At 36.1% G+C, this 26,586-nt stretch overlaps 1 protein-coding gene across 4 annotated transcripts in view; it reads right to left on the reverse strand.

The window, feature by feature from the left end:
- Positions 1 to 26,586, reverse strand: part of GPD2 (glycerol-3-phosphate dehydrogenase 2) — a 147,912-nt gene that overhangs the window by 13,715 nt on the left and 107,611 nt on the right. For all 4 annotated transcript variants that reach the window (XM_030795707.1, XM_030795709.1, XM_030795706.1 and 1 more), the window contains 7 exons: positions 23,062 to 23,226; positions 22,088 to 22,232; positions 14,949 to 15,142; positions 3,607 to 3,741; positions 3,029 to 3,204; positions 2,351 to 2,482; positions 1,274 to 1,432 (listed from right to left, as the gene is read on the reverse strand). In XM_030795707.1, coding sequence (XP_030651567.1) covers positions 1,274 to 1,432; positions 2,351 to 2,482; positions 3,029 to 3,204; positions 3,607 to 3,741; positions 14,949 to 15,142; positions 22,088 to 22,232; positions 23,062 to 23,226 — 1,106 coding nt within the window. The remainder of the gene's footprint in view (positions 1 to 1,273; positions 1,433 to 2,350; positions 2,483 to 3,028; positions 3,205 to 3,606; positions 3,742 to 14,948; positions 15,143 to 22,087; positions 22,233 to 23,061; positions 23,227 to 26,586) is intronic.

The raw sequence follows: 26,586 nt of genomic DNA on the forward strand, positions 1-26,586 counted from the left end.
TTTGAATTTCACACAGACATATCCAATGATCTGGATTTGTATTAATAAACTGAACTCTGAAGTTGTTAAAGAAGGGACACCAGTTAAGGGGAGGGAAGCTATTGCGGTAATCCATGTGACAGATACCGGTGACCTCAATCAGGGTGATGGAAGTTGGATGTGTTAAGAAATGGTTGAATTCACTTCAACACAAGTGTTTGTTAAAAAAAATTAAAAATAAAATAATTTTTTTAAATGAAAGGGTTGAATTCAAACAGTTATTTAAACATAAATATGGGATGATTTGCTGATGGATTTAGATAGGGTGTAAGAGAATGCATAAAGTATGATACTAATGTTTAGGCTTGAGTAACTGAAGGATAGCTATTTATGACATGGAAAAGTCTATAGGAGTAGTAGTTTTGGGAAGGTAAAAGGAGATCCAAGAGAGGTGGTGTTCCAGAAAGCAAAATATTGTTCAAGAAGGAAGGGGGAATCAATTGTGTCAAATGCTGCTAATTGGCCAAGTAAAACAAGGACTGCAAGTTAACAAATTTATTGAGTAACGTGGAGGTTACTAGTGAGATTGACCAGAGCTAACACAGCAAAGTGATGGCAAAAGTGCCTAAATGAAATGGGTTCAAGAGATCCTGGGGGAAAGGAACAGAACCCAATGAATATAGAAAGTATTTTATGAATATATAAAAATGCTTCATTACCCTCTGCATATCACAAGAGTTTGGATTAATTAAAAAACATAAGGATCTACTTAGCCTAACCCTGTATGTGTGTTTGTGTGTGTGTATATGTATGTATGTATGTGTTGTGCGTGTGTGTGTGTGTATGCATCTGAGCATCACTAGCTTTTAAAATTTGGAATATAAATATAAAATCTCAAATGACACAAATGATAAGCATTTAGTGCTCAGGCAGAAAAACCACATTTCTTACCAAAGGCACACTAGCAGGAGTGTGCATTTCACTGATTATGTTCCAAGAGTGTTTTCAATGAAAACCAGAAAAGTTTCCATACTACAATCATTATTATCTTTCTTTTTCAGGAATTATGACCACAAATTTATGAGCATTTTCTATAAGAGATTTTCCATAAACAACTAAATTTAAATGGAATATCTTTCCATTTTTCTAAGGCCTAACAATATTAAACACACACACAGAAAAACTGGTAAGAAATCTAAGGTTATCATAAAAAATTATGCTAGCTTCTACTAACAAATTAAGCCATTCCACGTTTACAATAGGAATCGTGGTTTTAAAGACTTCTATATAATACCTGCTTCTTATAATCATCCCAATTCAGTTCCCTGCCCATCAGTTCAACAATCCTGGGTAGGGCTTCCTCTGCTGCCTGGACATTTAGAAAGGCCAGGCGAGTACGACGTGAAATCATATCCACAGCAGTGCAGGCATACTCCTTAATCCCATATTTCACCTGAGTTTGAATTAAAGAAAAATTATTAGTTGAGACTCTTCTTTAGAAAATGGGAAATAAAGTTTCACTTAAAAAAAAATGTGTGCTTCAGAAAGGTAATATTTTTCTTTATACTCTCTGGTCCTCCAGTAGGCATGAGACAAATAGTGGCATCACACAAGTTTTCCATCTGCCTGCCAAAGGAGGTTTGGAAAATGGAAAAAATTGGACAAGAGTTAATGCCTTTTTCCTGAATAGAACCTGACATAAACATGCAAACTGCATCACTTCTCATTAACCACCCACAGTCATCACTTACCTCTCTATGCTTATACATAATGTGGATTTTAGTTTACATAGCTGACTAGGAAAAGGACGAGTGTCAAAAAGTTATGATCTCACCTCTTTAGTCTGTGTAGTTTTTTGTCTTAGAGTAACCAGAATATAGGAACCCTGAATTCAATCAACAAGTAAATGTTCACTGGACATCGATATTTTAAGGCACAGTGAATTACAAATAAATACAAAGCCTGGTCTCTGATTGCACAAAACTGGAAAGCTTGATGGGAAACAAGACCTAAATCTTTGAGAAACTGTCACAACAAGATATATAGGTAGGACATGAGTGGTACAAACTTAAAGAGCTGCAAATGCACAAAAGGGACAACTGTGAGTTAACATGTTTAGAGACAGTTTGATGGAGAAAAAAGAAATCTATATTTTATGTTGTTATTATTACCACTATCAATGTCACTTCAGAATTAAGATTAAAATTTTATAAATAAAAGGATCTGTATTGGAAAGACACAGTAGTCATGGTTTTAGCTGACATATGTGCATTAAAACTTAGCTACATATAATTTCTAAAGAAGATGACAAATGAACAGATAAATGGTATCCCATGGCAGACATGAAATTCCTATGTGACCATTCACATACCTCTGCTTCAATATATGGAAATTCTGACACAAGACGTACTCCAACAATAGGCCATCTTTTGCCAGTCACACTTGCCATTTTGGCCACCTCAAAGGCCTTATCACCATAGGTGGCGGCAAGATGCTGTGCCACCTAGAGAAACAAAGCTGCGTTAGGCAGGCACTTTGAATATCAATAGCTTCTAGGCACAAAGCAAAAAGCACACATGCTTATCTTGTCAGTTTTCTTACAGCCTGTAACTAATAGCTCTCAGAGAGTATTAGATTTTGATTTTGTGGGAGGAAACCACTTGGGCTTCAAATGCTTAGGCCAGCACTAACTCTCTTACACATGTATCACTGTATCAGTGACTGATGAAGCTTCAGCTTCATTTTGCTCCTGATATTACTTCTGAAGAACAGCCTTCTTCATGCCTGAGACAGAATTTGGGATGCCCCATACACTAGAAACAAACCAAATAAACTCCACTTTTTAATAAAATACATTTCATAAAGTGTACATTGTTTGTTGGGCAAGTAAAGCAAAGTAAGATCATCTTTTTTTCCTTCCACAGTAGACTGGCAGAAATGTATTCAGCAAAAGGAAATCACAGTCAGAGAGACCTGATTGCTGCCAGTTCTGTTACTGGCAACAGTGAGAGATTAGGTAGAGTAAGATGATGTGGCAATGCACACTCACCTCACTTTCAAGTCCATAATCCTGGACAAGCCTAATGTAGAGTGTGGGGCTCCAATCTTTACCCCCTTGAAGGAAAAGCCCAACTGTTCTACTTGGTCCTGCTTTTAAATTATGAGTTTTGATAGCAGCATTTATGGTATCTTCTGCCATAGACCGATAAGTTGTCCACTTTCCACCTACAAAGAAATTGATAGACAATTCATCAGGTTGCCACCCCTTATTTTTCTTATAATTAACCATTTATCAACTTACCAATAACAGAATTTTCCTGTTGTTTGTAACAAACATGGGATTGTGTAAAACTTTACTCAGAATAAAAAAAATGCTTGTTCAATCAAGTTAAAAGAGATTCTGGCAGGACAATTTAAGTCACACTTATATCTAAAGCACATCCAAATTAAAAGACAGAAAGCCAGGTGTAGTGGCTCATGCCTGTAATCTCAACACTTTAGGAGGCTGAGGTGGGAGGATCACCTTAGTCCAGGAGTTCAAGACCCTCCTGGGCAACATGGTGAGACCCTGTCCCTATAACAAAAAAAAAAAGAAAGAAAAGAAAATAACAAGGTAGTATCTCATACCTGCTATAGTAATAAGCCCACTCTCACTGATATCAACAACATGATTTCGGGAGATAGACTGAGTATCTGCAGATTTGGGGTCTGTAACAAGAGGACGGATTCCACTCCATGCTGCCAGGACGTCCCCTCTTCTCACTGGTAGGAATCAATGCCAAGCGTTATGCACATTGCTCAAAAATATTTTGATAAAAATATTAAACAGTTAATAAAAAGAGTTCAGTGACAGGAATACACGTGTGCACTTTAAAAAGGAGAGAAAGCCTAAAGATGAGAACTAAATTTGTGGACAGGTGCAAGAAAAACTCATAAAGAATTATTCTGTTACAAAGATAATTTCCGTGAAAAAGGAAGAACTTTGGAAATCACTGACATCGATACCACAGAGGAAGCAAAAGAGGCAAATGTTAGCAGCCTTCCAGCTGAAGCAACCTGGAGCAGTTAGAAAAACAAGAAAGAAAAAAAGCAGAAACAATCAAAACCAATCCTAACAATGCATGAATTGTTAAATTTCCTTCTAGAATACATCTTCCTATCTCTTCTCAGGGAAGACAAAGATCCTTAATAAATTAAACAAACCTGTAACAGGATATTATATTTTCTCCCCTCACCAATACCACCCTCTTCCTGAGTGTTTACAGCAGGCCTACCACTGTGCGAAGCACTTGACATAGACATCTCATTTAATCTCACAAAGCCCTATAGCATTGGTTATTATTATTCTCACCATACAGATCAGAAAGCAGATGAATGCAAACATTTAACAAACCAACTTGGGCAACAAACCTGGCCAAGGCAAAAATATCTTATATATGGTAAAACAGCATCAGAACCTTCTTCTTTCTGAGTTTAAGGTCCATATTCTTACCTCTTGAATTGTACTGTCTCTCAACTTCTGACAACTTCCATACTCTGCCTTTTTTCTTTTCTCATTCCATTATTTTTAGCACTGACACAGAAACAGGTATACTGGCTTCTCCCAGTAGGTACATTATACTTGAGTTATATTGTATGGAAGTTCTTTCAATACTCAAGATGCCATGAAAATATCTTTACTATCTCTGTCAAAATACAATGCCCAGCTATACCCAGGCTGATTAAGTTTATCATTAGAATTAGACAGCTGTTGAACAGCACTCATTACTAATCTAAAAATGACTGAAGAGAGAAGGTAAGCTATGGTTCTCGTCTATCAGGTACAAGGGCAAGACCCAAGGGCAGAATTTTCGGAATCTGCCCTTCTTCATGTAGATCAGCTTCAGGAATGGCTTAGCTATGGGAGCTGACTATGGGCACCAGACTGAAAGTTGCCTGATGATATAGACTGCTGGGAAAATAATGCCTACCTGGTCCTGCTGCATTTATCATGGTAAATCAGCTAATCCATCGCTGGACAACAGAAACATGAGTATAATTTTGCTTCAACTGTGACTTGGGGTCATGTGTGCCCTCCTTCTTTATCATACTCCCAGCAATTACCCATATTGATAAAAAATTGACTGTATATAGTCTTGAAAACTTCAAGATAATGGAAAAACTGGATCTCCACATGTGAAAGAATGAAGGTGGACCCTTATCTTATATCATATACAAAAATTTACTCATAATGCCTCAAAGACCTAAACATAAGAGCTAAAACTATAAAACTCAGAAGAAAACATATAAGAAGAGCTTTATGACACTAGATTTGTCAATAATTTCTTGGATGTGACATCAAAAGCACAGGCAACAAAAGAAAAAAATAGATAAAACACATTTCATCAATATTAAAAAGACACTAATAACAGAATGAAGAGGTATCTCATAGAATAGAGAAAATATCTGTAAATCATATACTGATAAGAATATATCATATATGCAGAACATATGAGAAATCCCTAAAATGCAACAACAAAAAGCAAACAACTTGAATTAAAAAATGAAAGAAAGACTTCAATAAATATTTCTCCAAAAAAGATATACAAATGCCCAATAAGCACATTAAAAGATAGTAAACATCACTAATGATTCGGGAAATGCAAATGAAAACCACAATGAGATACCACTTCACACCCATTAAAATGGATATTATCAAACAAAAACAAAACGAAACAGAAGATAACAAATACTGGTGAAGATGTGGAGAAATTGAACTCCCTGTACACTGCTGGTTAGAAGGTAAAATGGTGCAGCTACTATCAAAAATGTATGGCGATTCCTCAAAAATTAAACATTTAGAATTACCATGAGATCTAGCAATTGCACTTCTGAGTATATACTCCAAAGAAATGGAGCAGAGAAAAGTTTTACAACCTTGTTCATAGCATTATTAACAATAGCCAAAAAGTGGAAGCAAACCAAGTGTCCATCAACAGATGAATAAACAAAATGTAACATACACTTACAATGAACTATTATCTAGCCTTAAAAAGGAAGAAAATTCTGACACATGCAACAGGGATGAACCTTGAAGACATTGTGCTAAATGAATAATCCAGTCACAAGAGGACAAATATTGTACAATTGCACTTATATGAGGTACTTGGCGTACTCAAACTCATAGGAGCAGAAAGTAGAATGGTAGTTGCCAAGGGGTTGGGAGAGGGAGAATAAGAGTTAGTATTGAATGGTTACAGAATTTCAGTTGAGGAAGACAAAAATGTTCTGGAGATGGAAGGTGGTGATGGTTGCATGACAATGTGAATGTACGTAATGCCACAGAACTGTACACTTAAAAATGGTTAAAATGGTAAATTTTATGTTCTGCATATTTAACCATAATCTAAAAATCAAGATAAAAGGATAAACTGATATAATTCAAGTCTCAAATTATGAAAGGGTTAAGGAAATATTTTACATAGAATACAGAAGTATCAGGATCTTTATTAGCCCATACCATGTCCATGGTTTAGTTCAAATCCATAAATCCCATTCAGGGATCACAGTTTTGTGAGCACAGGGCAGGGCTGGATTTCAGTTCCCACTCAACCCTTGGTCATGTGCCTTTGTACAGTAAACATCCTGTATATTTATATACAACACCACCTGAAAAGTAGTTAGGTATATATCTAGCAGACTTTTTGTGTAAAAAGTCACAAAGACTCCTTGAAATGATTGGAATAGTTCTTACTGAAGCAAAACAAAATAAAACAAAACCATGCCTTACCAAGTATAAGCAAAACAAGCTATGTTGGATGACAGATAATTTCTCCATCTTGATCTAAAATGAGTAATAGGTTTCTGCTAAAAATAAATTCAACTCAAGTTAATCTGGCATATTTTACTATAGATTCTTAAAGGCTACACTCTTGACATGACGTAACTATAATCTGAAAGAATAGATACGCATCACCTCTACAGGATGTTCAATCAAACCCATAATCCAAACACTGTAACTGAAACACTAACATAATTAACTGGCGAGGAAAGCCTAAGCCTTCTCAGTCTTACTAATTGGAGACAATACAGGATCTCAATGCTGGGATTCCATCTCTAGCTGTGCCCCCTCTGATGTGTGCATTCTCTTAAATAGATTTAATCTGGATGGCTTCTGTGGAATGGGGATTAATTCCCGCTTTACACAATTTTACCAGTCATATAAAACCTCAAAACAAGTTGTAAAAAGTGTTTTAATCGTTACCAAAAACCTAACGAGGAAATTACCACTATTTTCCATTAGCGTTCGCATCACCCTCTGAGATAAAAATAAAACTTAGCAAACCCACTTACAACGTCATTGTGGTCACCCCACAGTCCCTCTAGTGTCTGTGAAATTCCTTAGGTAGCCACACTGATCAGGAATTTGGTTCCAACTCTTGAAGCTCTCTGACTAATTTTAAAGTTATTTGATGGAAAATTAGGCTTTGCAGAGTAAATTTGAGGCATATGCAAATAATCTGTGGCAAATGCCTTACCTTTTCTGTTATAACAGGCAGAAAAGCACATCTATGAAATTGTATTGTCTGAAACAGAAACATTCAAGTTTTTCATTCATCCAGGAATACTATGTAAAACATTATCTATATTGATACCATTTTTAATACTCACTCCTGGAGTTGATACTCAAAAATAAAAAAGAGTTAAGAAAACATTCCGAGTCACAAAGAGTCCATAATGTGTTAAGAACTTTAATTTACTTTGCTTGACATCTTAGGGTTCAGCTTTTTAGCCTGAGAATTATATCAGTTGAATGTTGGGAATAAATTTATTAAAAATAATACATTTAAGGACGATCAAATTTCCTTATTTAAAATATGAATTAGTCTTTATGGCCTATAGGATTTATGCAGTATTAGACCAGAAGGTGGTTGGATCAGGTTACCTACAACAGTTCCCCTCCCAACCTTGAGATGTAATGGTTTTTATGGATGATTCAAAACTCTATTTGCCACTGAAGTATTAAGAGCTTACACCTCCTCACCACTCATTCAGTAATGACTGCTCAGGACCTTGGGTATAATCCATGTCTGAGGGGCACAGCACAGCTAAACATGTGAGACATTAATTCCAACTTCTTGAATAAAAGACAGCAACTGACGAAGCTAAAGGTTCCTCTCCATATCACCTGTTTACCCACAGTGGAAATCTTGTACACTGGTAAACCCTAACGAAAGTTTTTTCAAGAAAGATTTAAGGTAGTAGATGCTAGTCTGAATAAAGTATCATTAGGATATCTATAAATTCTGCATGGTGCTATTGCAGCCATGAAGCAACCACAGGGGAAACAACCTTAGGATGAAACCACCTTGGAGGATGGTACAGTGAAGATAAATAAGGGTAATGTATCTTAGACCCTGACAAATCATTATTCACCTCTTGAGGCTTGTATCTGGAGTTCTTGTTTTACAAGATAATGAATTTCTTTATTTTACTTAACAAACAAACAAACCCAAATTCAACGATTCTATTAAATTGAGTATGTCTTTCTCTAAGTGTATATTTAAACACCTCTAGATTCTCAAGATCAGCACTGTCCCATGGACTTTACTGCAGAGATGGAGACATTCTGTACATAGCTCCACGATCCAATTCACTAGCCGTTAGCAGCATGTGGTTATTAAGCGCTTGAAATGTGGTTCACCTGACTGAGCAACTGAATTTCAAATTTCAGTTAATTGTAACTAATTTAAATTTAAATGACTACAAGTGGCTAATGGCTATCATATAGCACAGAGCAGCTGTACAGTAAAAAGCCTCCAAGCAGTAGATCTCAGACTTGTCTGGTAGATTAAGCTAGTTATTTCTGCTGGCCACCTTGCCTACATCTCCAGTGGAGCATCCTTTCACTGAAATTGGACTGTACTTCCTTTGCTCATGAGAATAAAATAAAATCTGCTGTAATAGCTCCTAAACACTTTGTCATTCATGTCAATATGTACTATTTCAACCTTTCCTCCTCTCTTGCTAATTTCATAAATTCAAACAAATGAAACACATTTTCATTCAATTAAGTACTGCCACCCTCAAGTTCTCACCTAGAAACCAATTCTGCCATACAGGTTACAGTCAAGATTAATAAGTGACCATCACCCACTTTAACTCTCCATGGTATAACATGTGAAGAAAATAACATAACTCATGGCCTCTATGCTTTACAGCTCAAAGTTTTTCTAGTTCTCATACTGCCAGGATAGCTTAACAAAATTTCATTATTGCTTCATCTCTTTCTCACCATGCTGAAAGTCTCCAGCAGTGTCAATTATAATATTTTTCAATGCCCCAAATACTGTATCTAGTAAAGGGTCATATATAGTTCTCAGTAAATATTAAGCGGAATATTAAAGCATTCTCTAAACTTTTTATATCAAACTATAAGAGCTGGCATTACCAAAACCAACAAGAACGCTTGGGCCTCTGAGATAATATGCTAGGCTTCACGTAGGTTTCTAGTGACTATATACATTGAACAACTGGATATTCCCTTCCAAATCACATGAATGCTTTAAATAAAACAAGATGAAATAAAAAAAACTACTATTAAATAAAGTTGAGAAAAATCCGTCATTAAAGACCACTTACTAGACTGGCTCACCTAGAGGGCACCCAGTTAATTTTTTAAGTGACAACTATAAAAGTACTTGGCAATATTAAAGTAAAATACTCTTACCATCATGTTAAAGAATCATTTGTATTACATTCCCAAAAAATAACTCATTCAGGTTTTAGTATATGTAATATGTAAAGGGTAAAATATAAATAGAAAAGTTGAACAGACAATTTTCACAGCTAGTTGAAAAAATTAAGTAAGATGTGATTATTTCAAACTATAATTCATATTTTTACTCTTATACTTGGTAAGATAAGTGTTTGTTTTAAAAATTAGTAGAAAATAAAGCTCACAGGAAGTGACAATTAAGAGCTAAATGTGCGGTTTAGCTTCACATTAGTTATTTAGGCATACGTTTTGGGGTTTTTTTTTTCATGTTTGCCACTTTCAAAAAATAATCAATAAAAGGCATGTGAAAATATCTAAATGAACACAAGGGAAATAGTGTCAGAAATCAATACTTCTCTACCAGCATGTTTAACCTGCTGAAATGAAGTGTTAATCACAGAAATAAGATACCATATTACATTTATAAACTAATGAAACTAGAAAAAGCAAAGCGTGTGACACTATAATTAAACAGCTGGAAGACATCCAAGCCTGTGTAAGTTGATAACCCTGGTACAATCTCTGGCAATGAAAAGGCAGGTCTGCAGTGAGTTGATATGGCCAGCTCAGTTGTTAATTGAATAACAGGCAATCTATAAACACTACTAATTGCCTATGTGAAAACCTGTGTACAAGTAGAGAAGCTGCCTAAAGAAGGACTCCAGGAAAAACTACATGGAGAAAGCACTCAGCAAATCTTCTGTCTCTCTCAATCCTGTTAAGTCATAGCTTAGTTGTGTCACTGCATCCTTCTGATTAACCTCTACACAGCAGACTTAATGATACATTTTTCAAAAGATCATTTTTCTTCCTAACTCAATACGAAACGCAGAACTATCAATTACCCATTTCAGAAAAGAACAAACAAGTAATCTAGAAAATTCAGCCTGTGAATGGAAAGCTTTCTAAATTGTAAAAGAAGACATGGTCTTATTCCCAACAGGCAAAATGCTTTTCAGAATTGTTCCGACGCATTTTGCAGAAGTGTGGCAGCTGCTGTGAATAGCATGGAGTGTTAAGATTTGACACTTTTTTTTTCTTGAGGATATAGCCATTTGGGGAGGCTCAGAAACTGTTGTTGGAATTTTACTTACCCATTTAATAAATCCTTTTAGAATGATTATTTCAACCCTGGTGAATGTAAAACATTTCAAAACTATTGCTCTAGGATCTAAATCATACTTTATTTTTTAAATCTGTAAAGACTGGCCCAAGGGATTAGTTATGAGACAGGAAACCTCCTCTAGTTTAACATTCTAATTCAAATAAAGTCAGTGCAGAGCAAAGGTCATTGTCATGCTAAAGGTATCTAGCAGCTTCCATGAAATGAATTCATAAGCTTACCACTCCCTAGTGCACATAGTATCCCATCAGGAAACCCAGAACCAACAATCAGAGTACTGCACAATATGTAAAAGCACAAGTATTAGAGCCAGACTTACTTATACTCAAATTATGGCTCCAATACTAACTAGCTATAGGCAAAAAGCTTAGGCTGGGCGCGGTGGCTCACGCCTGTAATCCCAGCACTTTGGGAGGCCAAGGCAGGTGGATCACGAGGTCAGGAGTTCGAGACCAGCCTGACCAACATGGTGAAACACAGTCTGTACTAAAAATACAAAAATTAGCCGGGTGTGGTAGCACGCACCTGTAATCCCAGCTACTCAGGAGGCTGAGGCAGGAGAATTGCTTGAACCCAGGAGGCGGAAGTTGCAGTGAGCCGAGATCACACCACTGCACACCAGCCTGAGCTACAGAGTGAGAGTCCGTCTCAAAAAAAGCTTAATGTCACTGGGCCTCAGTTTCTTCAACTAGAAAGTGGGACTTATTAAATAAATCTCGTAAGGTTGTTAAGGAGGAATCAAAGATCTAACAGGTAACATGCTTGCTTAGCACTGTCTCACATAAGAAGTGCTCAATAATAGGAAAAGTTTTTTAAAATGAGGCATATAACTATAAATATTAAAATATGTTTAACAGTAGCATGTAATTGAATAACTGAATGGTGGCTGAAGCTGAGGTTCTCTTTCACATTTCATCCACCTAGAAAAGAATAGCAGCTTTCACCAAATTTCCTTGAGAAAAAATATGGATTTGACTGGCCTCACTTTAAGATACAGACATACTTCAGCTAATTAATACTCTTTATTAAGACCAGGCATAATTCCTCAAATATGAATACTTCAGTCAATTAGAAATAAGAATGAAAAGAAGCTATAAAGAATCACTGTTAATTATTTTTTGAAGAGTAAGTTTATAAGTAGAAAAGTTGTGACAGGTGCTGCACACAGGGAAATCAATAAAGTCTAGGAAAGGGCTGTCATTTCTGCTTTTTACCCTGGAGGACTCTTAATCTCAAGATGTCCCCAGATCACCAGGAGAAAGACCTGATTTGCAATGTTTAGATATTAATTTCAAACACTCTTATCAAACATCAGAATTAACGATAACTGTTTGTTAGTTTTCACCTATTCGCTGACTACAAAATGGTATGTTAATTGAAAAGACTTTTATGGACCAACCAGGTATGCCAAGTCTTCCATGTATTTATAGGTAGAACATAAGTGATCCAGTCTCCGTTAAAGCCCCACGCTCACTTCACGGGTAGCGATCCCCACCCACAATATGGGCACGGCAGCCTTCTGGAACCCACACCTGCTTCCAGCACATCCAGCTTCTTAGCAGGATAAGGAGTTACATTTCTCATCCTTGCTGCATTTGAACTTTAAGATTTTGGAAACTGTCAACATTGAGTTCTCTGCTCTTGAATTAATTTTATATCTTGCTCCAACAATCTAAACTTCCTGATCTTCAGGCCCAGATATAAACCCACTTTCAACAAATATTATATACAGATAAATTACAAATGAAGCAAGATTCATTAACAATAATGAATATGTTAAAATATAATCCAATGTTGAAGCTCCTCCTAGAACACAAAATGAAAAAAAAGTACCAAGCTAAAATTGTAATGCAGTTTCAGTATTTAAACATGGATGTTAAACAAGTCAAACTATTTTTCAAATACCATGTATGAGTGTGTATGTGTGTGAGTATAAACCTTAACCACACATGGATTTCAATGATATGTATTTAGTATACTTTATACAATTATTGTAGATATCCAAAGAGACTCTATTAAGAATGAAATTACATCTATTACTTTAGATTAAAAGCAATTAATACCATACAATATGGATTCATCAATTAAACTAGGAGTCACCTGAACCATTTTTGAAGCAGTTCGTTTTGTTTACAAATGCAGGATCACATAACCAAAAAAAATCCTTTAGGGAAAAAGGATACACAGATGCTAGTGAGTTGCATTCAGACTAACATAGTGCTTTTCCATGTCCTTCACTGACATCAACATTATAAGATTTCTGATATAAATATATGAAGATTATTTTTAATATAGATTTTCAAATGGCTACCATATCAAAAACCATGAATCCATAACTAACTTATTTTAATTCAAAACAATCATAAGTAGCATATGAATAAGATGATCAAGATTTGCAGCTAAATACAAATAAAGAATCCTTACCCTCAAGGAGCTTCAAGTGAGAATACATCTTGGACTATTACCTATAATATAATGTTGAGATATACAAACGATATGACCAACATCCCACAGGAATACAAAGAATAGGTGGTTTCTCCAGTATAAAAATTTTGCCAAAATGAAGAGTTGGAGAAAAGGGTGTCCCAGAGCAAAGCTTCAACCTAAATCAGACATGAAGGTTCAATCTAATAAGACATGAAATCTAATAAGACAACATTAACCCTAATAAGACATGATTAGACCACAGAATGCAGGGATGGGGAGTAGTTGAATATAAACACGCAAAGACAAGTTGTAAAAAGCCTTATGTTTCGGCCAGGCACGGTGGCTCACTCCTGTAATCCCAGCACTTTGGGAGGCCGAGGCCGGTGGATCATGAGGTCAGGAGTTTGAGACCAACCTGGCCAACATAGTGAAACCCCGTCTCTACTAAAAAAAAAAAAAAAAAAAAAAAAAAAAAAAGTTAGCTGGGCATGGTGGCGGGCACCTGTAATCCCAGCTACTTGGGAGGCTGAGGCAGGAGAATCGCTTGAACCTGGGAGGCAGAGATTGCAATGAGCTGAGATCATACCATTGCACTCCAGCCTGGGTGACAGAGTGAGACTCCATCTCAAACAAAACAAAACAAAACAAAAAGCTCTATGTTTCATGCAAGAGAATTTAGCATTTTTCCTAAAGTCAATGAGAAGATATCTAAAGCATATATTTGCGCAGAGAAGTGATGATCAGAATTGTGTTTTGGAAAGAAAGTTCTGGTAGAGGGATTAGACTGGAGAGGGATAGAGACCTGACCTAAGGAGGCCATTGTGGGGCCAATGCAACTGTTCAAGTGAGAAATGGCACAGATGTGAACCAGAGCAATGAAGTGGCTGAGGGACCTGCCTGGTATTCAGAGTGAGCATAGATTGGCATTAGACTGGATACGGAAAGAGAATGGATACCAAAAATAAGCATACCATTTCTAGTTTGAGTGACTAGATGCATGGTGAGACTCAACTAAGAGAAGAAATATAGAAGCACAATGTTGGGGAACTTCTGAGACTGGCCTGAATGAAAAAAAAAACAAACAACTACACAAATCACCAAGCAAAATGCTCTGACAGTCAAGTTGAAATGCCCCAGTAAGAATAGGAAGGAAGTAAACTTTGGCTTTTTCCATTAAAATAAGTAACTTATCCTTCTTTGCTAAACCCACTGATCAACATTATACTTTCCATGTAGTAACAGACCATTAAGCATTTTACAAATACAGTTCCAGCCTCTCGTTTATTTGCTTAATTATTTCTATTGATATCCTGCATCTGTAAATTAGACCTTCCTAAGCTGCAGAAATTAAACTGTGAAGTACACATTTCATCCTTTTCTGGAAGCACATGAGTGTTCAGAGCTAGAGGGGCTACTCTGATCTTGCCATTAGAAATTATCAGAAAAGGACTGCATAAGTTTCATGTGGGTATAGAAAGTAGAGGAGAAAAGGCAATTTCTCCCCATTATGTTAAAATTTGGCCCTCATAAATGTTCTAAGAGGCATAGGAGGACAAGTGCGAAGATGAGTCAGACTGGAGACATAGCAGTTATCCAGTGAGAGCTGGAATGGCTTGGAAGATATGGACACAGAGAGACAAACTTTAAGGAATGCTTAGTTACCTTCAACATCACAACTCAGGTAATTACGCACTTCATTCAAAATGAAGTTGATATCTTCTTCTGAAGGAATTGGATGGTGTGTAACATCAGTTGGAGTATCAGTAGTGCCAGCGATTGTCATCTTTTGCCAGGGTAAGAAGAAAATAACTCTCCCATCACTGGTCGCTGGGTCAAGAAGTCCCATGCTCTCTGGGCTGAGGTACAAAGAAGGATTATTTATTTCTGAAAATTCCAGAAGTTTAACATTAATCTGCATTCAAAAAACTATTTATTCATTAATTCTCAAATAAGCAAACAAAAAAGATATGAACTATTACTTGCACTTCCCCTACCCTAATCTAGAAACTCCTAAAAGAAAAAAATAACTTAGGTAACAAAACAATGAAACAAATGTGATGATAATAATATTCCATAGCAGAGCTACCCTTTCCTTCCCCACTTCAACAATGCAAGGCTAATTAAGAAAGTGGGCTTCGCCGGGCTTGGTGGCTCACACTTGTAATCCCAGCACTTTGGGAGGCCGAGGCGGGCAGATCACGAGGTCAGGAGATCGAGACCACGGTGAAACCCTGTCTCTACTAAAAATACAAAAAAAAAATTAGCCGGGCGTGGTGGCAGACGCCTGTAGTCCCAGCTACTCGGAGAGGCTGAGGCAGGAGAATGGCATGAACCCGGGAGGCGGAGCTTGCAGTGAGCCGAGATTGTGCCACTGCACTCCAGCCTGGGCGACAGAGCGAGACTCCGTCTCAAAAAAAAAAAAAAAAAAAAAGAAAGTGGGCTTCAATTTCCAACTGTTTGAGTTTCATACTCCTTGGACCATTCACATCAGATAATGTCAGCAGGATAAATGTCTATAATTTCCTTTATAATGGTAAATTAAGGATATGTCTTCAACCTTTTTTCAAGAATAGCCAAAGTATTTTCCTGAGACATTTGACATTTCATTGCTCAGTAGAAATTCTCAGGAGTACATAAGAAAGTGAAGGGTCTACCTTTCTAGAAACTAAAATGTAATCACAAAGTTCTTTACTACTTTATGCCTAGATGAACTTGTGCCACTTCACCAAATATGAGATTTCCTACTTTATTTCGAGGTTACAAAAATCTCAAGAAGTGCATCTAGAAGAAAAGAGCTCCATTTTTTACTATTCCCTAAATAACAATGTCCTAGGATAAGGTCAAACAGGAGAGGAACACTTTAGCAATGAAAATCTTTTACATAAAAGACACTAGTAGTGTACTATGCTAAATCAAGGTACAACGCTGCCTCTACTGAAAGACTACATAAAATCTCCCAAAACTATAGTCAAAAATATTTACTGACATTTACTATTCTAAAATCAAATAATAAAACATATTTGAAAGAAGAGGCAACTGTAAACAAACATTAACAAAACCCATCATTTTGTTTTTAAATCACTAAAAGCTGATGTTTTATTTCATTCCTTAGCCATTCAAAGAAATTTGGAGATGTTGTTAAAAGAGTGAGAGGAATCTTAAAGCGTCCTACTCAAGTAGAACACTACAAATCTTCAGATAGCTGCTTCAATTTGACTGGATTCTTGTATCAAGCCAGTGTTACTGGTATTTTCTATAAATATGTTTTTAGCCTCTATTAACATTATTTTTTAAATAGGAAACATAATTCTATTTGGTTTGAACAAATTTCAAGAAACTCCTCTTACACATAAATTTAAAAAGACGTACAGTCAGATTTTTATCTTTATCATCATTCCCTTAACATTTTTTTAAAATGATGTATCCCAATGTGAAAAATGAGAGGCTAACAACTGCGTCAAAAATAATAATATTTTATATTTAAAAAGAAACATATAGGCAGCTTAACTTATGCATCTCCTTTATTTAAACCACAACGAGTATGAGTCTTTCTCTTCAAAAAACCCTCGGCCGCATGAAACACTTGCCATGTCTACCCAGCCTTAGCAGAAAGAAGTCACTGTTCACAGCCTATCTGAGACACACCGGAGAGAGTGGGTAGAAGTTCTTCTATTTAACTAATCCAAAAAGCACCCTGGAAGTCTGCAATCATTTAAACCTCAGCTCAGAGTCCCACCTTCACTCAGGGTTACTTGGAGAAAATAATTTTACTTTTACTCTAATATATTGAAAACTACAAATATCAAGTATTTTTGTTCTCTAAATATGATCATTTTTGCTTTGTATTTATCATAAAACTATCTAAAAATCCCAGAACAAACTAGTCACATGTTTGTAAGTATATTTTTTGATCCTGGATTGATATGCCCTTAGATTACATCAGTCACTTTGAGATTAGAAATGAGATTAGAAGATTCAGAGTTCATTCTATTTGATAAACAGAACTATATTGAAACAAAAAAAAATTCCATATTCTAACAATTGATAAACAAATTATATGCTAACATGTTTTATATGACTATATCAAGGACCAGACATCATATGATGTGTCTAAAATAATAAACCTGATAAATTTAATCATAAAATTATAATATTCATCAACCTAAAAAGGAAATACCATTAGAAATGCACAACTATTGAATCTTTTAAAAACTTTCAATGCAATAAATTAGTTTAAAAGGTGAACATGATGGTTACCAACACACATGTAACCGGAACCTGTAGAGAATCAACTGCTTAAGTGAAGACATATGTGACAAACATAAATTTAACAAGCACAGAGGGAAGACAAAGCTATTAACGAATGGTATAAAAATTTAAGAATCCACTTGGAAATATCTTTCATCAGTTCTAAATTACCTAATTCATACTTTCCCTTAGGGAAAAGTTTGTTTTCTCATGAAGGATTAATTTTGTAAGTTCACACTAAAGTTTGAGAATGGATATCAACTATAGCGATAGTATACACAATGCAACAAGGCATAGGTCTTTTTTCAATATATATGATTCATTTGACATCAGGAGGAAAAGCTTGCTACTAATTTATGTGTGTGTCTAGGATTAAATGTAATGAATATTTTTCTCATGCAGACCATCACTTTCCTGAAGTGCCCTTAGTTAAACTGAAATCAATTTATTGTTAACTACTTAGCAATCAGTGTTAGAGCTAACAGTATGTACACACATTATAGGAAAAAAATTGACCTCTTGTCAGTAGTAAAAAGCATCAGTAGGCTAAACAGAGATGATTATTTTCATGTATTTCAGTCATTTGGTGTATTACCGTTGCTTTTGGAAGACCATCTAGCCATAACTCTCATGGAAATTCCAGATTTGTTCTTAATATACAGAGCAGCTTTAAAAATAATTTCTGTGTTGTGTTTTCTGAAATTAAAACAATTTTTCCTTCTTCCCCTCTTCCCCCAAAAAGCTGCTATCATGGTGTAAGATAATTCCACAACTGGAGCATTAGTTAAGGTTACAACAAAATTAACAAATGCTATAAAGATACTTCTGAAAACAGCCTAAGAAGATACACTGCACATATGGTTCCTTACTCTTCCTTTACCAGCCTACACACAATAAATCAATGCTTACTGAACTCACTGCATTTCCAAATGGATCATGTTCTAACTGAAACATGCTTGGTCTTAAATTATCATTAGCCAGTGTGGGGCAGCCCCAGAAGCTTTGGTTCATCCCTGAAGACCTAGTCAAAACTGTTGAGTGACAGCTGCTAAGTATGATTGACTGATGATACCACAGAGACATTTCAGTTTGGGATCTCCTAATATCACCCAAGAGAATGACTTGATAGGAAGAGGAAAACCAACCCTTTGGGATGCCAGAAGTACAGTTGCCTCAAGGTCAGTCCTGAATGAGGGAATGAACCCTTAATCTAGGTCACAATTCAAAGAGAAGGGGCTCATCTGCAAGACAGCCTGAATGGGAACTAGGCTGCAGACCATTCCTTCAAAGCTTCCAACAGGATGTGTAGTGGTTATAGCTCACAGTGCTAAAAATGGGGATATTAATTTCTCCCAACATAGAATGAGGTCACTTACTGCATCTTAGCCTGAGACAGACCTAGCTGTAACTAACACCTTCATGCCTCAGGAGACCTAAAGCTAATGCTGAATTTTTAGGATTCAGAATTTTTAAAATATTACTTCTGGGTAATATACACCTTTATTTTTAAAAGACACCAAATCTACTCTGTTACTAAGTGTATAAAGCATAATATAGAACAACATATGCAACATGACCACTTTCACACAACATTTTTAACAGAATACACATTTGTGCTTGTAAAAACATGATTTTACGGACGGAATTGGAAGAAGAGGTTATTAATTACCAGAGAAGAACTAGGGGAGGGAACAAAAGGTAGGGGGAATAAGAGTCAGGCTTTCAATTTTCATTTTCATATTTCTATTTTTTTCTATGATGACTGAAATTTCTAGTTATGTACTTACATTATTTATTTATTTTTGTCTACAGGGGTTACCTGGGCAGTAAGTTGAAGAATCATGTTTTATTTTCATATTTTAAATTCTCTACATTAAAAAATCTCATAAATGTTACATTAAAGTTTTAATATAAATAAAGCAACAGTCTCAATGTAAGCAAGTTAACATAAAAAATGTAGTAGGATTCATTCAAAAAATATTTACTGGGCACTATTATGTGCCAGACACTGTACCAATAGCTGGGGATACAGCACTCTATAAAACAGAGAAAAAATAATCCAAGAATCATTGTCAAACATTATACCAGTTAGGTATTATCAATATATAAGGGGCCAGGCACAGTGGCTCACGCCTGTAATCCCGGCACTTTGGGAGGTGAGGCAGGCGGATAACTTGAGGCCAGGAGTTCGAGACCAGCCTAGCCAACATGGTGAAACCCTGTCTCTACTAAAAATATGAAAATTAGCTGGGTGTGGTGGCGGGCCAGCTACTCGGGAGGCTGAGGCAGGAGAATCACTTAACCTCAGGAGGCGAAGGTTGCAGTGGGCCAAGATGGCGCCACTGCACTCCAGCCTAGGTGACACAGCAAAACTTCATCTCAAACAACAACAACAACAACAACAAAAAGATAGAAGGAAACAGAAGCTGAAAGAAGTAGCTTGCCCAGGCCACACAGCCCAAGGAAAAGTGATGAACAAACCCCAGAAGTCCTATAGCAAGGTATCACTTTAATTCTGCGTACAATCTCCTCGTCTCTACACTCTGAAAGAGCAGAATGTTTGCCCATTTTAATGACCGGAAAACTAATGTTCACAAAATAAAGTGGCTTGTCCCAAATTATTTAATTATTTAATGACAGAATTAACATAAGGCCCGTGGGGAATAATATGTGTCTTCTGACATCATGGGATGACAGTGAAGAAAATATAAGGCACACAACACATGAGAATATGTTGAATCTAGTAAAAGCTAAACAAATATAAGACGTATGATGATTACATCTACACTCCATTCTTAGAGATACTTAAAAACAAACAAACAAAAACTCATAAACTAGCTGGCCTTAGATATTTTTAATTGAACACAAAAGCATATACAATTGCATCTGGAACTAATGTTGAAAACTTCTCTATATACAAGAAACATATGGGACATTTACATATATTTATTTTTCTCCTTTTCATTTGAACTAAGCTTCTGGTTAACAGTTTTAAAAACTCAATTAGGTACCACTGCATACATTTCTATTATCTTATGCAGTGGTGCTTTAAGAGGCACCTTGATATCTCCAGTCCAAAGTAAAAATCCTAAAGACTATTATTTCTCTCACATACGCATTCTGAAAACACAAAGGAAATCTTGGAAGTTGGTGGATAAGAAATTCTCTTTAATGATTTTCTCAGAAGTGTATCTGGTACCAATTAGGTGCATCTTGGACTCTTCAGGAAGATTTAGTTACCGGACAACCAACAACTAAAAAGGCAGCATGATCTATAGCATAGCAGGATAGCATTCTAGGAGAATAGAAGTATTAAACAAAATATCATAGGTTCAACACATCTACTTAATCAAATATTAAAAGCTGTATATTCCCTTTATGGAAAATTATTAAAACATGGAAAGAAAGAACTCTCACTCATAATCACATTACCTAGAAATAATCACCATTCACATTTAACATATTTCCTTCCAGTCTTTTTCTATATACATTGTTAGAACCTACAGCACATAAAATATCAAGTCCTATACTCTAAATTAACATTGTATCATTAGTGTTTTCCTAGGGCATTAAAATTGTTTATAATTATAATTCTTAATGACTATATAATATGCCCTTGTGTGGTTATGCCATAATTTATTTATTACCCTAAGGTGAGGAACTGAAGTAGCTTCTAATATTTCTCAACTACAAACAATGCCATAATGAATACTGTTGCACATAAGTCATTATTTCATATAGAATTACTACTTTGCCTACTAGGTTCACCACATACGGAAATACAAACAGTACACATGCTCTATACCCTTAGCATGGCCATATGAATTTTTTCTATAAATACCTTAAAATGTACGTTATGGGTAATTATTTTTTAGCCAGAACCACACAAATGTTTCTTTTGTAATTTATTAAAAATTTCAAACATATATAAAAAGAGTTTAATGACGCTCCATGTACCCATCACCCAGCTTAAATGATTTTCATTTAACAGCTATTCTTATTTTATTTCTACTCTTGCCCATTTCTTCATCCTCAATTATCTTTGTTAATCTGATAGGTTAGATATATCTGGTTTTTGCTTGCTACAATATTTTTTAAAAATGTATTTCAAAAGTTATAAACCTAAGAATACTTGGGTGGCCTACATCTTCAGATTCTTCATAAGCAAATTTGGGTATTCTGCAAAATTCATGTCTTATTGTTTTAACTAAAATACGTCCTTTACAAAATATTTTGCACAATTAATTTTGCTAATGACTTAAGTAAAAGTTTAATTCAAAAATACGAATGCTTAGTCTCTGAAGGTGACTACACTGAACAAAGAAAAATAGATCCCAAAGGATTAATCCTTAGAAACGAGTATTGCCATAAGTGGCTAAAACTTCCCAAGTCTGGTTTGTATTTTGTGTTTTGGAAGAGTTCCTTTACTTATTTCTCCTGATTCTGAACAGCAAGTTAGACCATCTATTGTTATGCTAGAAGAAGAAATAAACCAGACAATCTCTCCTGACCCTCTTTCTCGGGTGACAACTGCCACATTGGAAGACAATTACCTGTAATAACCAGGCATCACAATATGGACACCAGCACTTGGCTGGCAGATAGCTGCTGCGTCTTTATCATCCATTTTGCGCACAGAGTCCGTGAAAGGTCCCGTGGCATTGATAACACATTTGGCTCTCACGTCAAATTCCTGCCCTGTGAAAGAAAGTGGCATTAATCACACACCCCATTTGTTTCTCTGTTAACAGATGTTATGTATTACTAATTCATCTATTAACTTAACCTATGGTGAAGTATACTGCATATCACACTAAGTGACCTGAGCAGCTCAAGTTATTGAAGAGCCAAACAAAAGGCTCTCATCTGAGTGAATTTACCAAAAACAAGTCCGAATTGAAGAAAGAAAAGCATTCCACTTTCTCATTATGGATTTTAGTCGATCTTGTAAGTGCTCAGCGTCAAAGCACCAAACATGAAAAAGTAGAATGAGTAAATAAGCCGCTTTCTCCTGAAAACTCAAATGTGTGAGCAGCATTGCTGTGAGAAAATGTACATCATAGAGCTTTTGTTCAAGAAATGATATAATTTGGAAACTGCCTATCTATATGACGCTAGAGCCAGGGCAATAATGAAAATCTAAATAAAGTTAAAGATGATTCACTTTAACAACATGTAACAATGCCTGTGTCACCCAAATGATACTTTGAAACTTGGCACATTTATTTAATTTTATTAATAACATGTTTTTGTAAAGAAAAAGGAATCCATTCATAGCTGTGGGAATTTGGTGGGCATTTTATTATTATCATTATCATTATTACAACTATAATACAAAGGGGAAAGCCAAGTCCCACAAGGGAAATTTTCATGTTAAACCAATCATTGTTGACAATAACTAATATAATTAATATGACCCTGAAGCATGGCTTAAATGAAAGAGAAGTGACAGAAAAATTATAATTCAGTCATTATATAAGCTAGGCAAGATACTAAGAAATACCTCCCTCCCAGAGACCTGGCATACCTGTGAGGACATCCTTGCACCGTGCGCCGCTCACACGCGCTTTCCCTGTCTGGGGGTCTGTCTTCTTGAGCAAGCTCACTACCTCCATGTAATTGGCTGTGGCAGCCCCATACCTGGCAGCAGTCAGAGCAATGGCAAGGTTCATCCGTGCATCATTATGTTGTCCTGCAGCAGGGAAAGCATCAGGGGAGGGACAGGAGTCACCTCGAGCCACGGACTGGTGGTACAAAAGTGTGTCACAACAGATATGTCACATCTGTCCCTGTCACCCAGGATATACATGATGGCTGGGCAGCTCGACAGGGCACAATTTAAAAATACACGATCATTCTCAGCCAGGCATCTACCTGCCGCTTCAGCAAGTGCATTTCGTGTACCGTAAAAATAGTGAAAATATCTCTTTCCTACAGAGCTGACATCAATTATCTGAAAGTTAAGAAATAAGTAATTATTCTCTCAGTGTTGGAACATATGTATATGTCAGGCTTTTCCTAATACAGACAAATCGTAAGCATGAAAGTGAAGCAATTCAAAACTTTAGAATATTTGACACCCCAACTGGTGTTGATGAACCATTTTTATGAGTATTTTTATGTGTATGTGCTCTATCTAATATTCAAAATCAAGAGCTTAATCTTCCATAGAGCATTTCTCAGTATTCTGTAAAAGGATTTTTCTTGGTTTGAATTTTGATCAGGGCTCCTTAAAATGTAACATTTTTTTTAATCACACATAAAAGGTAAGAAATTAAGCAGGGCAAAATTTAATTACAGAACAATTCCTACCTGTATTGTTAAAGATTTATTGCTGAAAAATCCTAGTTAAAGAAAACTAAGGGGGAGGAGAAGGGGGGAAAGATGATTAATCACTTTAAAATACTGGCATCACTAGAGACTTTTTCTATTTATTATTGCCAGTGGAGTTAACGCTGACCAGGAAGAATTACTCTACATTGCAGGGGCCAGGTTCTCTGTGCCCTGAATAATTAATTATCTAGGGCTAGATGTATTGAAGCAGGGTTCAAATTCCCACACATTGGGATCAGTTCTATCAAGATAATACTGATAAAGGGATGAATTTGTAATGGATATTGTTGTTGATTTATGTTGCCAGCATACCAAACACTTAGTATAAATGGTTTATGTAAAGTTTCTTCCTTGTGATTCAGTCTGTGCAGGGCTAGCAGCACTACAGAAGTAATCTGTTCCAGCTAAAAGGGCAAGGTTATAAAGAGAGAATCAATGAATGAAGATTCTGCTGCCCCTCCCCACAAATGTCTTATTCTAAAACCACTGAACTAATATAATCGGCTAAGAACCGTCCCCCCAAAATTAAATGCTCTATCAAGTGGAGAACATGTTAAACATCAACATGCAAAATAAGGAGTTATTTTGTCTAACAATTAATAGAATGAAAGTAGAAGAAAAAAACAACAATGACAATAGCAGTAGTTGAGCTATAAGTGGGAAAGGTAGCAGTTCCATAGTTTCAACTCAGCATGATCCTATAGTTGCTTAAAATCATAAGTATATTTGAAGTTAAGCTTAAGAAATCAATTTTTATTAATGTACGGTTGCTTGCTTAAAATTGGAATACATTTTATAAAACAGTCCAAAGAAACCACATAAAATTTCCATTATAAATCTTCTCCTTAAATTAAGAAAATAACACAGTACCTATCCCACCCAATCTTTCTGGTTAATTTATATATCTAACAAGGAAACACCCTGCCCCACAAAGGCACATACCTGGTAGTACAAGAAATCTAAGTCATGCTTGCTCTCACCATAGGCATAGAGAAACGCTCACCCATTCAGGTGTGCCTTGAAGCCTCTGGAAAGCCATGTGTAAATGAAATATTTTAAATCCTAAATGAAGTCACTATTTAAAGGAACCAGGCAGAAATTCCATTTATGAAATGATAGTTCCTTTAGAAAATAGTTACACATTCATCTGACTCTAAGGTGACTTTAAAAAGATAAAATTTTCTTTTAATATGTGTTTAAAATATAAAATCTCATTGGAGCAGTATATAGTTCTTCAAGCTCTGTTGCTTCCATACTAACAAATCTTCCCTAATTAGCATCTAAATCTGAATACGACTGCAGGTAAGCAAGGATAACTTCAGTTTAAAATGTGAGGTGGAAACAAGTTCCTATGGTCCTTGTTTTTCTATGTCCACTCCCCGGTTCCCAGCAGCAGCTGTCTTGACTCAAATCTGAGATGTCACTTACACAAAAAGGCCATTCATGATATGATCCTCGTCTGCCATGGTTCATACTACCTAGAATTGTGAAATTATTTGTAGCTCCCTGAACATTCATGTCATTTCCCACCGTGCCTTTCCACATACTTATTCTTCTGGCCGGATACCATCCTGGAAATTCTGAGAAACTTCTGTTCATCTCTCATGATCGAGTTCAAATGTCTAGTTCTGCATCTCCTGGAGGGATGCAGAAAGTCTCCCTTTATCTGCACCTTTCCAGGGCAAAATTATTCACTGCTTCCTCTGGGTCAACATTTTATCTTGTATATACCTTTTTAAATAGTCTTTATGATACTAGAATCATCCATGTGTCCATCTACTTACAAAAATGGAAATCCTTTGTTATGAGTCAGGCACTGTGACAAATGCAAGGAATATAACTGAGAAAGATACAGGGTGATCTCTACCTTCATGAAACTTACATCCCATTGTAATTACTGTACAATTCCCACATCTCAAGAGAAATCAGAAAGGCTTACTTGTTTCTCTTTGTTTTTTTTTCTAGTTATTATCAGGTACAGAATTACTGTTTTCCAATTACTGTTAAGTTTAGCCTAATCCCATTCACTGTGTTAAACAAAAAGGTATTGAAATTCTTATATCTCTAACTATGGGATGGAATACTTTCTCTTGTTAAAGAAATTTCAGACTTCAGTAAGTTGGTGGCAAGAAATGTGACAGAGACATAAATGTGTAAAATCTGAATTTAACCCCAAACTAGGCCCTAGATTTATGTTGAATAAGTGGGAGGGAAGCAGAAATAGTTATGAGTGATTCCCTCGGGACTTATCCCAGAAGGTATCCCTTGCTTTGCAGGGAAATGCAAGCACAGGTATTATTAGCTCCCAAAACTTGAGGAGCAAGTAATCTGATGGTACCCCCAAGCCCTGGGCCTCACAACTCCACCCAGCAATCCTCGTCTTCCCAGACATTCGGCTTAATCCATTTGCCTCCTTGGATGCAGGGTAAACCTCCTCCTCCCTTACCCACACGAAATCTACCCCTTACCCTGAGATACCCAGATGCTCACAGTGTATGCTTCCTGAGATATAAGTGATATATTTTCATTATTCCTAACTAATTTCCCCAACCCCCAACCCTCTTTCCTGACATTTTGAAAGGTAACTCTATGCCTCCTGTAATTTTTATTCTGGAGAAAAAAGTTTTTGACAACACTGCATGCCATTGGAATGTGATACAATAATCCCAAACCCCCACCTAACTGATCTGCTTATTAAGTTTAGATTTTCAAAACTGTT

This window comes from Nomascus leucogenys, chromosome 17 (genome assembly GCF_006542625.1).
Source record: "Nomascus leucogenys isolate Asia chromosome 17, Asia_NLE_v1, whole genome shotgun sequence".
NCBI classification, from domain to species: domain Eukaryota; kingdom Metazoa; phylum Chordata; class Mammalia; order Primates; family Hylobatidae; genus Nomascus; species Nomascus leucogenys.